The following is a 15,069-nucleotide window of genomic DNA, read 5'->3' as shown; positions in this document are numbered from 1 at the left end:
TTATAAAACCAATAGTGACCTGTGATCTGGTATCCCATCCGGTGTGAATTTTTACCGCCTTACACCCAGTGTTCCTGGGATAGGCTCCAGATCCACCATGACTTTCACCAGGATTAAGTAATTACTGTAGACGAATGAATGAATGAAAAAAGTTATTAATTAACCTTCCTTACTGCATATATGCTAGTTATTAAAAATAACAGGTTATGTGCTATGCAGTATAACATAATATAAAATAATATAATATGATAAGATTTAATATTGTTATCTTTAAGTGGAATACAAATTCGGTTAAAGTTCAGCATAGTGAGGGTTAATGTATCCAGTCATGGGGTGAGGAGACAGGAACTCCCTCTTGTTCTACTGATTACTCTTTTCAGACTGAAGATACACATCAGAGATATACCACTCCACAAAAGAAATGGTAAGTTAAACACTGAGATTACTTTTTGCCTATACTAAAAGGTTTTACTGTAGAATAGTAAATACTAAGTTAACTACCCTCTTATGTGGATTATGTAACCCTGCATCTAGCCTTCATTTTCATATGAATACATTTTAACTCTACATATTGTGAAAATGAATGGAACTGTATAACTGTATAACTAATTACTGCTATTACAATATTATTCTCTGTTATAACTGTTAATGATGAAACAGTTGAAGCAAGAGCCCAAAACTTCTGCTTTGTACAGACTTTCCTTTGCCCTTCCAGATGCTGTGATGGAGAAGAGTAAAAAGGCCACTCAGTAAAGCTTTAAGTGCTTCACGTAAAATCACAGTGCTCTGAATATCTGTGATTATACAGCCTAAAACATGAGTGCTGAGCCTGCAGTGAGGACAAACTCCATCTTAGACCAGCATCTGAAGCTGACTGTGGCCACTGGAGGAACAGAGGACTCCTGCTATCGTTGCACTTTACCATTCAGCATTGTGCTCCTGATGATTGGCATTGCAGTTACAGCCGTAGCCTACAGCTTCAACTCCCATGGTTCTGTCATCTCCATCCTGGGGCTGGTGCTGCTCTCCAGCAGTCTGCTGCTGCTGCTGCTGCTCAGCCTCGCTGCGCTGCGCTGGAAACTCAGACAGGGCAAAAAAATGGACAGACACTCAGCAAGTCAGTGCACTCTAGTGGAGAGCCTGAGACTGACATATATATGACAAGTATATATGACAGATATATATATAGATAGATAGATAGATAGATAGATAGATATAGATAGATGTATAGTTCCATAGCACACATCAAAATCAGGCAATGGGCCTGTGATATATTCTGAGTGAGCAAGGCAAAGGTAGCAAATTAGTAGGCCAGTGTTTTTGTTTGTTTTTTGTTTTGTTTTTTTTGCCCAGGATTTCATCCAGAACAGCTGTAAAAACTCATATGTACAATGCACAGATGTTTTAATAAGAGTAGTCTTGTGACACAGCCTATGTACTGTGCAATTTCTCATTACAAACTTTTATAGCAAGACGTATATATCATGAATAAACTATATTTTATAACACTTTTAAACCGAACTGCATTGCCATTGTTTTATAGAGTAATTAGACTGTATGTAATAATGTATCATATAAACATCAATCCCTTTATATTTTATCTGACTATCATGCAATTAATATTTTAAGTTTTGCAAATACATTTGATTTAACAGTAATATTTTAGTAGAATGTCTAATCACGTCTAATCTGTATTTATGACAGTTTTATTTATGGGAACACATACACTTAGATCTATATGTGTGCACGGCATAAAAAGAAAATGGAACACAAACATATTTCTTAAAGGCCTGATGTTTTATATCAATTACATAAAAGGCAATTCTAAATCTTGTTTTTAAAACTTACTCTTTCTTACTTTTCACATATGGCATCATGATTCAATTTCTAATATAAATAAACAGTTATAGCCTAGACCACTGGTTATCAGCCCTGTTCCTATCTTCATACACAATCCCACCCCAGTCCTAATCCAGCATAGCTGTCATAGCTAATCAAGTGGAGTAGGTGGATTGAGCATTAAAACTGTGCAGGAAGGTTGCTTTCTTAGAACCAAGTTGGTGATCACTGGCATAAAACTTTAATCTGTCACTTTGCAATTATAGTAGATATGCTATGGCATATGTGACACAGAAATATGCACTCATGTGCAGATGTATTGTCAAAAACACTGTCCAGTAGATGCCCCAAATCACTTTGTTTTCTCAGTTTCTCCTGTTCCTTAAATATATTGTCATTAAGCAGTATCTTGTCGTTAGTCATATTTACAGCTTTCATAAGAATATTTTCTGAAATATAAAATACACACTCAGACAAAAAGTAAATAATAGTGCTGTGCACTTTTATTTTTTATTTTGTAGCAAACTCCTAAATTATGTTTTTGCGAATGAAGTCATGTTCATACTCTAATATATATGTAATGCATGTGTACTGAATATTTTAACTGATTAAACTGAAAATGGTGCTATAAAGGTGCTATATCTCTACATCTGCATATGATTTGTCAAAACCCTGCAGCATGCAGTTGATAAAATTAAAATGGCAGCTAAAGTCATTAAAAGGGTCAGGATTTAATCACTGTTTGCAGGAATTCAAGGTTGGAGGATGGAAGAGTAGCACAGAGGATTAAAATCTTTTCACTGCAAAGCTCCATATACACTCTGTCCTGCGCGGATGGCCCTGCTGTTGCTCTCTGGGATATTTCAGCAGAGACGCAAGACAATGGTCCATGGTGCCTACATTTCTCTCAGAGCACGGCGTGAGGAATGAAGCATTGCCATGGGTTTTATGGAGTTATACCTGGAGATCGACCCAGTCACTTTAAACCTGATTATTCTCATTGCCAGCTACGTGATCCTGCTCCTGGTCTTCCTCATCTCCTGTGTCCTCTACGACTGCCGAGGCAAAGACCCCACTAAGGAGTATGATCCAGAGCCTCCGGCCCCACAGCAGCAGTCTCCTGGTCAGCTTGTGGCGAACTCTCCACCATCTGCCCAGTATAACGAGCAAAACAACACCAGTGTCAACAGCTATGTGCCACCCACCCCTGATACACGTGAGAAGAGGAGCACACTGGTATAAAACACTGGCCAGCAGGTCTCTCGGATAGGAGAAAATACTATTTTTTTTAGTTTCTTTTTTTTCTTTTAACTTTCCAAACTGGGCTATAATTCCCCTACAACCAAGCTTAGAAAGGTAAGGCATGGTCACTTTAATATAAGTCCTTAAATTATACATTCATTGCATTCATGAATCCATTTTCACACCTCTGATTCTTGTTACTGAGACTGTAGCTGTTTTAGAGAACACATTAGATGCATCTAAAATGGATGATATTTGATTTGTGATTTGACAGCATTTGCTTGCCATTATGCTGGAAGAGCCATTAGAAGCAGACGGATTATCTCTAGCTGCATCACATCACTGTTGCGTCAGCTCCCAGCACTGTTCTCATTAAACACACACACACACACACACACACACACACACGTACATCCTCTTTATGCTTTTACAATTGCTGTGAAACTACAATATTTCTCACTCATGATCCAATTTCTTTTTCATAACTTTTTTATTTGCAAGCAATTTATGAAAACTACACTTCAAATATTAGAGGGCTTTGTGTGATTTTACAAAGGATCATAAAGTTTTGGTCATAAATATCATCATTCTCTTTAAATCCTAATATACTTATTCTCATATGCACCTTTGAAATCTTTATGTTGTAAGTGATGTAGTGCTGTTATCCTTAAAATTGTCAGTCTAGTGTGATATTCAAGAAAATGGCTCTCTAGTGCACATCCCTTTCTGCTGTCTCACACAGAGTGGATGAATAAACAAACAAACGAATGAATGAATGAGCATTAATCACAATCGATATTTTGATCTGACATCCAGGACAAATCATATGCTTCAATCTATGGTTTTATTACACAACAAAGCTGGCAACATGGAAATATTTAATCAGCTATGATTAGGTATGTTCTGCTAAGGCTAATGTCCACTTTTTTGGTCCATTTTTTATTTTTTTTTTTGTCTTGTTTCCTGCTGTTTGACCGGATTTTGAAAATGACATGACACTACATATCCTAAACTAGTTGCAGTCGTAAAGGTTTGATTCATAAATGCATTCATTTGACCTAAATATGACGGTTGTTGTAATAAGTCGTTATTATCATTCATGAGTACATTTCTGACATATTATTCTACATTTTTTACACTATAATGCTAAAAGTATCTGGACACCTGACCATCACAACCCTATGTGCTTCTTAAACATCCCATTCCAAAAGCATGAGAATTAATATGGAGGTGATCCCCCCTTTCCTCCTCTAACAGCATCCACTCTTCAGAGAAGGCTTTGCACTACATTTTGGAAATTGACTGTAGGGATTTGTGCCCATTCAGCCACAAGAGCTTTAGTGAGATTGGGTCCTGATGTCAGGCGAGATGGCTTCGCGTGCAACCCATGTTCAGTGAGGTTGAAGTCAGGGCTGTGTGCAGATCAGTCGAGTTCTTCCACACCAACCTTGGCAAACCATGCCTTTATGGAACTTGTTTTGTGTGCAGGGACATTGTCATGCTGGAACATTGTTTGGGCCCCTTAGTTCCAAGGGAAATCTTAATGTTACAGAAAATCTTAATGTTACAAAATTGTGTGCTTCCAACTTTGTAGCAACAGTTGGGGGAAAGCACATGTATGGGTGTGATGGTCAGTTGTCCACAAACCTTTGGCCATATAGCGTATTAGTTCAACTTTAGCCATGTTATTTAGCCATGTACGATGACTTCCTAGTTATCATCTTTCTGTAGCCCTCTGTCTGTCTGTATATATACTTATAATCAGCATACATTTAATTATTTGCTGTTTCACACTAGTACATTTGTAACTGATACAGTTGTGCTGGCAACTTTAGAATTTTTGCTATTATTTAAATAACTTACTATTGTATTAAATGTTTATATGCATTATATGTATTATGAATTAAATGCAATATGTTTAATTAATTTTTTTTTTAAATAAATAAATAAAAATAAAATTAAAAAAACATTGTCCAGTGTCCAGCAATCCTGTGGACAAAAACAGCCAAAAACAGCGTGTAGATCAGTGGGGTCAGAGGGTAATGCTGGGAAAACAAATGGGTCACAAACAAACAAAGCACATTGGAATTCAACAACTCATCTTAGAATGTACCACTTATTAGACTCTCAACAACAGCTAAACAATGCTGTCAGTATACATTAAAAGCACTAGAAAAAATATTCCTTTTGCACTCATGCAAAACAGAGGAATAGAATTTGGCACAAGCAACAAGAGTCCATGGACCTTTCTTGTTTGGTTCAACATGCACATTGATGGTGTTGGAAATGTTTTCCTGGTACACATCTGGACCGCTGATATCCTGGAAAGTCTGGGAACATATACAAGTAATAAAAACTGTACTTTATAAAAGTAAATATGTAATAACATATGTCATAATTTACAGTCTTGTTGAATTTAGATGTTTTCTTTCTTTCTTTTTTACAGAGCACCAATTTGGGATAATCACTCAAATAGCATTTCATGTCATAAACAAAGACATGGGGAGAGAACAGTGGAAAATCCATCTTCCACTGTTAATCTTCAGATGTCGATAAACTGAATCATTCACAAGAACCAGAGTTGGATATTAGAGTAAACTATACTTAGATGTTTGGAGCTCCAAATGTTGTTATAGCATTGTGTCATGCAAATCTTCAATAACAAACCACAATGATAAATGGTTGTCTTTTCTCTTTTCTAGGACCAGCTATAATCCAGGTCACGCAATAAGAATGCTTACAGATTGTAGAAATGGTGTCAGCGTAGATTCTGGGCCCAGAGACTGAGATCATCTGAGAACCCTGGCTGGATCAGAAAAATCCTAAAGAGAAGACGTGGCTGAGGACCATGTGCCGCTGTCTATGATTGCCAGTAAAACTTTTGATCCATATCAGGATAAATGATGTCACATATTTGAGATGCCTAGTCCTAATGACAGGTGTGTAGTGTCCTAAAAATATTCCTAGTTTAGAGATTTTGAATATGTGATGTGAAGTGATATTGGAACACCAACTTGAGCACTTCTGGATGCCTCCACCTTGCTTTGCATATCACAACCATTAATGTTACTCTGCCAACTGCTCAGACACTGCATTAATAAAACTGAATTGTATATAACATATGAAACCAGCGGGGCAGAGAGAGAGAGAGAGAGAGAGAGAGAGAGAGACTAATATAATTACACATAAAATAAATGTGCAAAATAAAATAAAAAGATAAATAGATGAATAAAAGTTGTTGAAAATATAACTCAGTACTGGTTTTGAATTACTCAGCTAACAGACAATAAGTACATCTGTACAATAATAAAATTAGAAGCTCTGATATAACTCTGTCAAATAGTGTAACGTGTAAACGTTATATTTCATTCATGTTCTATTAAAGAAGTTCCAAAACATGAGCAGGAATGACACAAATATTTTTGGTCAGAAGCAAGGAAATTGGAAAAACTGAAGTGAACGATTTTAGAATTCCTTTCTTTGCAATTTTTCAGTTCATAGTCAGTGATCAGTGAACAAATAGTCAGTGATCAGTGAACAAAAGATTTTATCCAGCCTCCATTTATTCAATTAACAGACAAGATGAATTTCATAGCTAAAGTAATAACCTATTAGTAAGACCAGTAGCTAATATCCTGCAGGAAACTGAGTCTACTAGTGACTGGAAGTGTGTAGCATGTTTAAGAATAAGGTACGCAGCTGAAGGAGATGATGGTGGAAGAACAGTGTTAGTGAGTGTGAGCTGGCGCGTGGTTTCTGATGCTGTTTTTTCCAAGCAGATCCACAAGCAGGCTTGGATCAGCATGGGATTAACAGCAGATCCCATCTGCTCCCTCTGCATTTGCAAATGGCTTTATATAACCTCATGTCTATTTGATAAATGCCACAGAAATCCCTGCAGTATGTCATCTGTGTTAGTGTGGGGTAAATGGTTGTCAAGGCCACACCCAGAGGAAGGCTACACAAATAAACATACATGACAGCTGCTCCGATCACATGTCGTTATAGCACCGACATAACAGTAGACCCGGACCATTAATCTGGATATAGTGAGAGAAGGGAGAGTGGGAGGAAGATAGAATTCAAGAGAGGATATTGCAGATTTAAATGAATATACTCTCGTGTGTGTGTGTGCGTGTGTAGATAGGTAGTGGGCAATACAGCAGCCGTGCTAAAAAAACAAATTTACCTGTGAAAAGTGGAGCAGAGAAATCCTTTACCTCATTCATACCATTATGTATATGAAAAGATGTTGCAGGTAAAAGTATATACAGTATATTTATAATAATACGTTTCCACCTAAAGGTTTCCATTGCTTTACAGGAGTCTAGCCATACATCAGAGCTTCTTCTTTACAGAAAAGGTTCCCAATTTGAAAAGTTTGACCTTTGACCATCGAAAGAACCCTTGAAGAACCATTCCATCTGATTGTATAAATGAATTTGTAATACAGTCATATTAACCAGTGCAAATTAACCTGCCTAAACTGTATAAACCTGCTCAGTTCTCTGTACTGTATCACAAAACTCTTTCTTTCTTTCTTTCTTTAATTTACCAAATAAATGGTTTGGTCTGTCAGCTAAGTAGAAGTGTTGTTCCTACTTGAGCTGCTTGATGAGCAAGGACGTTAAAGATACATTTTATCCTCTTGACATGACGACAGTCATGATGATGAAGAGAAGACTCAGGAGGTGGGGGTTGGGCTCATGTTGACATAAGGATGTGACATTTTAAACCTCTGTGACCTCTGAACAAGAAAAAGTTCATTTTTGAAGAAAGGATGCTCTCTAGTGGTTTGTTCCAGGAAAACCCAAACCCAGAAACTTTCAAAAAGAACAGCTACACAGACTGAGTGGGAAAGTTTTGCTAAATCCTTTAGCAAAACTTTATTTCATCTCTCAAACACTTTACTTCATCTCTTGCCATATATTTACAATCAATAAATAATATGCATTTATGTATTGTTTATTTTTATTATAATCGTACAATTAATAAATTAATAATGGTATAAATGCATAATGTATAACGAACCTTTTAATAAGATTCATGGGAGTTAAGACTATTATTATTATTATTAGTAGTAGTACTAGTAGTAGTGTTAATAATAACAATAATAAGAAAAGTAATAATGATTGTATATTATTCATTAATATTAATGTATGCCTAATATATTGTGTAACTCAATAACGGAGAATTTATTAGAAATAAGACTGAAATAATTCCCATGTTTGAAATATTCCTTTAATCAGTGAATGACAGAAAGTAATTTAAAAGCTTATAAACATAAACATAAAAGCTTTTTATGCATATTTACTGATGAAAAAAAAAAGACTTAGTTAAATGACTGATATTTAGGCTTTAATTAAACATAAAAATAGGGACCACAACTCACTTTGTTAAGAATTTATTTTGATCATGATTGTGGGCAAGAAAACAGGAAAAAGAAAAAAAGTCAGACAATAAACAGACAATAAAATAATTTTTTAAAGCCAATAAATACTCTACTAAAAATAAACATGCTATAATTAAACTGTATACTGTATGTCGTAAGATCTTTTCACAGTCAACATTCACTGCTTTCACCAATATAGCAAACACATAATAATACCATCTTTCAAAACAAACCATGTTACCAGCAAGAAACACTGCAGACTGTGTTGATCCTAACAATAGTACAAACAGCAGAAAAGAGGAAAAAAGACCTTGTTCACCTTTCAGTGATGCATAAAAATAGATTCAGTATGACAAGGAGATAACAGATGGATGGTAAATGCAGAAATCACTTTAATGCATTAGATAAATTGATTGGATTATACTTCACTAATGCCCATGCAGAATTCCAACAAGCTACAGCACTTGAAAAATTTTAAAAGCTCTTTTTTTTCCATCAAATACCTTTTAAAACACATCTTTAGAGATTCATAGGAAAATACTGTACAAAAACAAGAAAAGCTCTGTAAAACATTTAAAACATTTTACTTTCATATAACGTTACATAGATGTTTTTCTTTCTTTTGGTCTGGAATAGAGACAGAAAATCACCTTGCATGTACATTCTGACCACATTGGCTCCAAAAGGCAAGCAGAGGCTTTTTTTTAATGATTATTAATCAAGTTGCAAACACACTGCCATTCTCTGTGAAATGACTAGTGCTAATAAAACTTGGCAGCGTCATTTACCTTTATTTCAATAAACAAAATGTCCCAACTCCATTCAATGTTCAGTATAGAAGCCAATAAAATTATTGCCACAGGTGTAGTGTTATAATTCATCTCATTATAATTCCTACAGTGAGAAAAAGGTAAAGGTGGGTATGTAAGACATAATGTTAAATGTAGCCAGAAAATGAAATATATAAGATTAAAGATCAAAATATGGTTTAAGCATTCAAAAACCATGCTGATGTGAGAGGTACGATGGCTCTATATCAACACAAATCCCAATCTGAAATAAACTGGGATATGAGAAATGGTGTGTAACAATCATGTAACAGCTTACACAGTCAAATAGTTTAATAAAAAACTGTCATGTTAAAAAAGCATACTCATAAATACTCCTTTTTATATATTTTTCTATAATTTATTCTCTCTGTGAAAACAGCAGGCCATTGTAGAGACACTTAAAACTAATGTGAGGCCTAAGTGTAAATTTTGCTCACCAGATTGAACACTGGAGGGCTGACTCACTAAACATATAAAGCCTGCAAACTGTACTTTATTAATAAAAACTGTAAAATGTAACTATTATGACGAACAAAAAAAGATTTTTTTGTACAATTAGATGCTACAACACTCCTAAAACATGTACAGAATACATGAATAAGAAAGAAACATTCCTAGTAGCATAAAACATCTCTGTTTAAAACAAAAAAAAAAAAAAACAGCCTGGCTAAAAAATGTAACTCAGACATGACCTCACACTAACACAGAACTCTAAAGTGCCAAGAACAGACAGAGGTGATGGTCAACAGGTTTAAATGTTGAAAGGGCTTTACACCGTTACATCGTCCTTCCCATTACACAAGCCTGTAGGCCTCACAGAGGGCCATGCTGAGCCTCATATTTTGCTAGAATATTCTTACAGCGCCCAAGCTCCTTCCGCAAATCAGCCACTTCCTGTCGGAGAGCTGAGTTCTCCTTCTCCAGGAAACCAGCTCGGATGGCAATCTGGTTCTCCTTCAGGCGCCGAGCGTCCCGCGACCTCTTGGCAGCCATGTTGTTCTTTCTGCGCCGTGCCCAGTATTTTTCATCCTGCACAAATTCATGTGAAACGAATGAGATGCTGACCTTCCAATTAAAATGTCTTTATGCTTATGGACATGTCTCATTTTATAATTTCTTTGCTGACAATAGGACGTTTTGAAAGGAATATGACCAAAACTATTTTAAATCATTTATTTTTGATCATCAAACAAGCAAACGTATGAATATATTTGCATTAATGTAATTTCAGACTCACAAATGAACACATTTTTATGCTGCATGCCCTTTGCCAATTTAATTATAAACTTAAGATATTTTGCTGCTGCTATTCTTACCACTGCAACACAATTAGCGATTAATTATTGCTTTAAGTCACAGGGGTTTTAAGCTGCCACTGGTCTTACTGTTACTGTGCTTGTTCATTTTATATTAGACTTCTTCTAGATCAAGGATCTCTGCATACTTTGTATGTCTGAAGTCACATATGCACATTTTGCTCTTCTTGCTCACACAAGCTGCAAGCAATTGCAAGCAAAATAAAGGTAATGTGAAACTGGTTGTCTCCAAAGCACACAGTGTTCAAGCACAATCCAATACCACTTTAAGGTTCAGGTTTTAATAAGACAGTGGGTATTAAAGAATTATCCATCTGTGTGCTGACATGTTTTTTTTGTGAAGTCATGACTGTGAAATCAGCTTGGAGCAATTTATTACTCTGCAAATCCCTGCATGGATCCACTTTTATTTGGATAAATTAAAATGGCAAATCCTTTAATCCGAACCCCAGAAGAACTAGTGTGCTCCATGAAAAGTAGGATCACATGGGTTCGGCCACCCAAGGATGAATGAATGAAGTACTGGGCGTAAGCATCTTAGCAAAAGATGCAAGTGACATGGGAAGTGTCAGTGAGAATAGTGGTAAGAGCACGCACTCTGTGAATCACACACACACACACACACACACATATACAGACACGAATAAATAAGCACTGTAGCTGCACTGTTACCTTAATGTCATCGGGAATGAAGACTTTGCGCGCCTTTTTGATGATTGGTTTAGGTTTAAGCTCGTCCTCAGAGAACCTGCACTTGCGAGGGTCGAATGCTTCCTGGCCTGGCACACTGGACAGAGCCAGGTCTGTTGGGTCGGGCTCATAGCTCATCAGCACTTGGATGGACTCTGGGTCAACTGGGCTAGGAGTGTTGCGTGATGAAGGCAACACTGCACATAAAAATAATATATTTGATACAAAATTAGAGGATGTTTATGCCTAAATAACATGCATCTAAAATATAGATAGATATAGAGATCTATAGATAGTATCTAAAATGACTTTTCAAACGAAACTGCACATATATTGGGATAAGCCTGTAGTGTCAGCACTAATCCACTAAGTGGCAACAAAGCACACACAATGAGCACACATTCAGCAAACAGCAGAAGCAGTATCAGCTTAAGCAATAGCTGCATGTCAATTCCAGGGCCTGTGCACCAACCAAGAAAATGAAATTTTATTTTGTAGTGATTTTTCGTTATTTTTTCATGACACATGTGGCTCATGCATCTTACACTAATTATGTAAAACTGTGTATATGCAGGTCTTTTCAGGCCTGGTCATACTACTGACAGATATGGGTCACTTACAAACACAAACAACCTTCAAGGCAGAAAGATCCAATCTGGCCAAAAAATGGGGGAATCATTTATAGTTGTAAAGGACATGTAAAAGCAAAAGTCAGCCAGTTCGTAATTTTTTTAAGCAAAAGTTTCAAAGTTGACTGGTATAACTCAAGTCATGCACACTCCTCACATACCTGTACACCCTAAACACTATATTATGGCTGTGTTTTGACAGAGAATAAGAAGGACATGCCAAGAGAAAGATGCATTAATGAATATGATTGTGTAGATTTTATCTTGTTTTTAGCTGTATAGCAAGCTAGTTTGCTACTAATGTTATCTAGATGAATGATAGGAAGCACTAAAAAAAATACATGATGCAAAACAAGGTACAATTTTGCGATGTAACGAAAACCAAGCCTGTCTCTGTTTAGGCAGTAAAAAAAAAAGTTAGTCAACTTCTTATAATAAAAGCTAATTTGATATTATTATATTTAACAACTTATATATAATTTGATACTGTATATGGTAAAATACTGTGCTCTTAGCTAGACTGGCTTATAAAAAAATGTTGCAAGAGACTAAACAAGACTAAAGGAAGATTGTATTGCTGTGACAGAGCTCAAAAGTTAATCATGTATTAGGCTAGCCCTCATATAAACCCCAAATGACTCCATTTTGGATGTATGGTGCACTGCCTACAACGCAGCAGCCATCGATTCATACCACATATAGAGCTCTTATGGGAATAGGGAGTCATTTGTGTATGAGCTCTCATCTGTTAAACAGAAGCTAGCATCAAACTGATCACAAGCTCAGTGTTGGCTATTTGGAGTCATATGGATCGTATTTTAAATGAATTTAAATGAATGGTCAGGCTGAATCAAAGTGATTTAAATGCATGAATTGAAGACTACGCAGTCCACTTGCAGCTGTCACATGTTAAGGCAATTGGCCCGTCACGTTTTCACACACGCTCACTGAAAGAAACATCAGCGTGCACTCCAGATGCTCACTGTAGCTGCATGTGTCTAGTGTGGATACTACAAATGACACTGGCTCATTATAGTTTTAATCTTCGGTTAGATACAGTTAATATTATACTCTGGATTCTGTTCTTACCCCCAGTCTTACCCCTGGAAACTTTAACCTTCAGTACAGACTCATGCTTTACTCGCTAACAACGGACAATTCTTAAAAGGGAATAAAAGAAATGTATTTCTTACGAAGTGCTGTCCAACGACTTTGATGAATACTGTGTATGTGCATGCTTTATAAACTTCACAGGTACTTTTCACACTTTCTGTGGCTTTGTTTAGAATCTAAAAACTGATATTTAATCATATCATCTTTTTCCTGTTCCTTGTTTCATGTTACACTGTAGAGAAAGCCTGTGTCATTTTTGTGTCTGTGGTTCAGGATTACACTAGTGAATTGTTTGGTTATAAATGATATGAGGAAATCATTGCATGTTAGTCATATTGCTGCTAGCCATTTCTTGTTCAGAGATGTGGACAATGCAAGGCAGCTTTATGCAAATCCTCATGAAATGTGCCTGACTCATTATAGGCCAGTTCTTATACTCATTAATTAGGTTCATTCTGACATGACGTATAGCAACTGCATGCATTTGCTGCAGGAGTGTTGCTTCTGTTCTGGAATAACTATGCGTGTACCTGTTCGTGTGGGACTCTGGAGGCAGGGCTGAGGGACCATGCTCGTGTGGATGGAGGTGCTGACTCTGTTGCTGAGGTCCATGACAGAGACGGGGGTCTGCTGCTGCTGCTGCTGCTGCTGCTGTTGCTGCTGAGGACACTGGCTTTGCTCGTGTTGTGGTAGACTGGACGGGATGCCATTTTCAGACAGAAACTCTTCAAGGTCCATGTACTCCAACTGAAAATTGTCGCCATCGTAAGGCAAGGTCTTATCCCAAAGTACCGGGCCCAGGAAGGCGGACTGCGGCACATTCTTCTCCTCCTCCAACTTCTTCTCCTTGTCATAAACTGTAGTGGAAATTAATAAAGTAAACCTGAGGTTGACTGCTTTACCATTTCATGTAGCAGTAACTGGTTGGATTGTGTGTTTTTTGCTTGGTTTTTATATCTCTTAGTGCTCTGAGTGCAGTATTTTATTTGTGGGATAATCATGAGGTTAACAAGCTGCTGATCATACTCCTAGACTGTAAACACAAAGTGCACTTTGCCTGGTTTTGGCACGAGTTAATCAACACTGGCATCCAAAATAAACTAGAAAACTTGCAATGAGCTATACAGATATGCAATTTCGAATGCACATGTCAAATAATATCACCATCTCGCCCTGACAGGTTCATATATAGACTACAGGCATGTAGCAAGGTTATGATATTTATGACAAAAGTGACTAAATGTTTTACCTTCTTCGTGGTGCAGTGGTAGCTTCATTGGATATTCGAGGAGAGATTTGAGCACTCCGTAAGTTGGAGGAGGTAGAAAAGTTGAGCTCATGGTCAGAGGTCTGGACATGTCAGTGGTATTCCGTGCAGGCAAAAAAATAACAAAAACAAAAACAAAAACAAAACCGAGAGAAGAGCCGGAGAAAGTGCACGATCCGCTTCACGAAGCACGAGACGAGACGAGTCGGGTGTGTTGAAAGAATAAACGCGACTGATAGATAAATAGATAGATAGATAGATAGAGAGACAGACAGAAAGCCTGCTGCTCTGTAAGCTCCAGGCTCTGCGACCTTAAACTGTTGAGTGGACTGTAATGATCACTTCCATGTGTGAACACTGAGGCGCGTGACGTCAAAGCTCGAGAGGCTGGACCGACTTTCCAGCTGCATGGAAACTATACACACAAATCAGGAACAAATGTGACAAGTGACTCGAGCTATACTGCACTTGCGTTTGAATGCAGTGCAATTAGATTTATCGTGGTAGATGTATATGGCTAGAACGCAGTGAACTAGAGGAGAAACCTGAAGCTCATCTAACCACAAGAGCTGAGTTAAAGGCAGCGCTTCGAGCTCGCGACCATTTTTCCACTAATCAGGTTTTCCAGACTTGCATAGTGCATGCAACTGGAATGAGTGCTGCTAAGCTTTCATCGGTTTCAAGCACGTTTACAACAACAACGCATCCACCGCTCAGGCGCTGGCACGCACCGGGCGCGTGCTGGGAGCGG

At 37.2% G+C, this 15,069-nt stretch overlaps 2 protein-coding genes and 1 long non-coding RNA gene across 3 annotated transcripts; 2 read left to right on the top strand and 1 right to left on the bottom strand.

Annotated features, from left to right (window-relative positions):
* The first annotated feature begins 296 nt into the window (after nt 1–296).
* Nucleotides 297–1,516, top strand: LOC117598656 (uncharacterized). Its single transcript, XR_004579286.2, has 2 exons — nt 297–424; nt 716–1,516. It is a non-coding gene; the product is annotated as an uncharacterized LOC117598656 (long non-coding RNA).
* Nucleotides 1,517–2,677: 1,161 nt separating this feature from the next.
* On the top strand, nt 2,678–7,885 carry si:ch73-256g18.2 (small integral membrane protein 36). The gene is made up of 2 exons (XM_053238802.1): nt 2,678–3,195; nt 5,784–7,885. Exon 1 carries the CDS (start codon nt 2,779–2,781, stop codon nt 3,079–3,081), a length of 303 nt encoding a protein of 100 aa, XP_053094777.1. The 5' UTR covers nt 2,678–2,778; the 3' UTR covers nt 3,082–3,195; nt 5,784–7,885.
* Nucleotides 7,886–8,469: 584 nt separating this feature from the next.
* Nucleotides 8,470–14,638, bottom strand: hlfb (HLF transcription factor, PAR bZIP family member b). The gene is made up of 4 exons (XM_026915935.3): nt 14,301–14,638; nt 13,582–13,908; nt 11,292–11,506; nt 8,470–10,332 (listed from the first exon to the last, which is right to left on the bottom strand). The coding sequence occupies exons 1-4, from the start codon at nt 14,407–14,409 to the stop codon at nt 10,117–10,119; spliced, it is 867 nt and encodes a 288-aa protein (XP_026771736.3). The 5' UTR covers nt 14,410–14,638; the 3' UTR covers nt 8,470–10,116.
* Nucleotides 14,639–15,069: the final 431 nt, after the last annotated feature.

The sequence above is a fragment of the Pangasianodon hypophthalmus genome, chromosome 12, assembly GCF_027358585.1.
Source record: "Pangasianodon hypophthalmus isolate fPanHyp1 chromosome 12, fPanHyp1.pri, whole genome shotgun sequence".
NCBI lineage: Eukaryota > Metazoa > Chordata > Actinopteri > Siluriformes > Pangasiidae > Pangasianodon > Pangasianodon hypophthalmus.
This window is presented reverse-complemented; position numbering and strand designations above follow the sequence as displayed.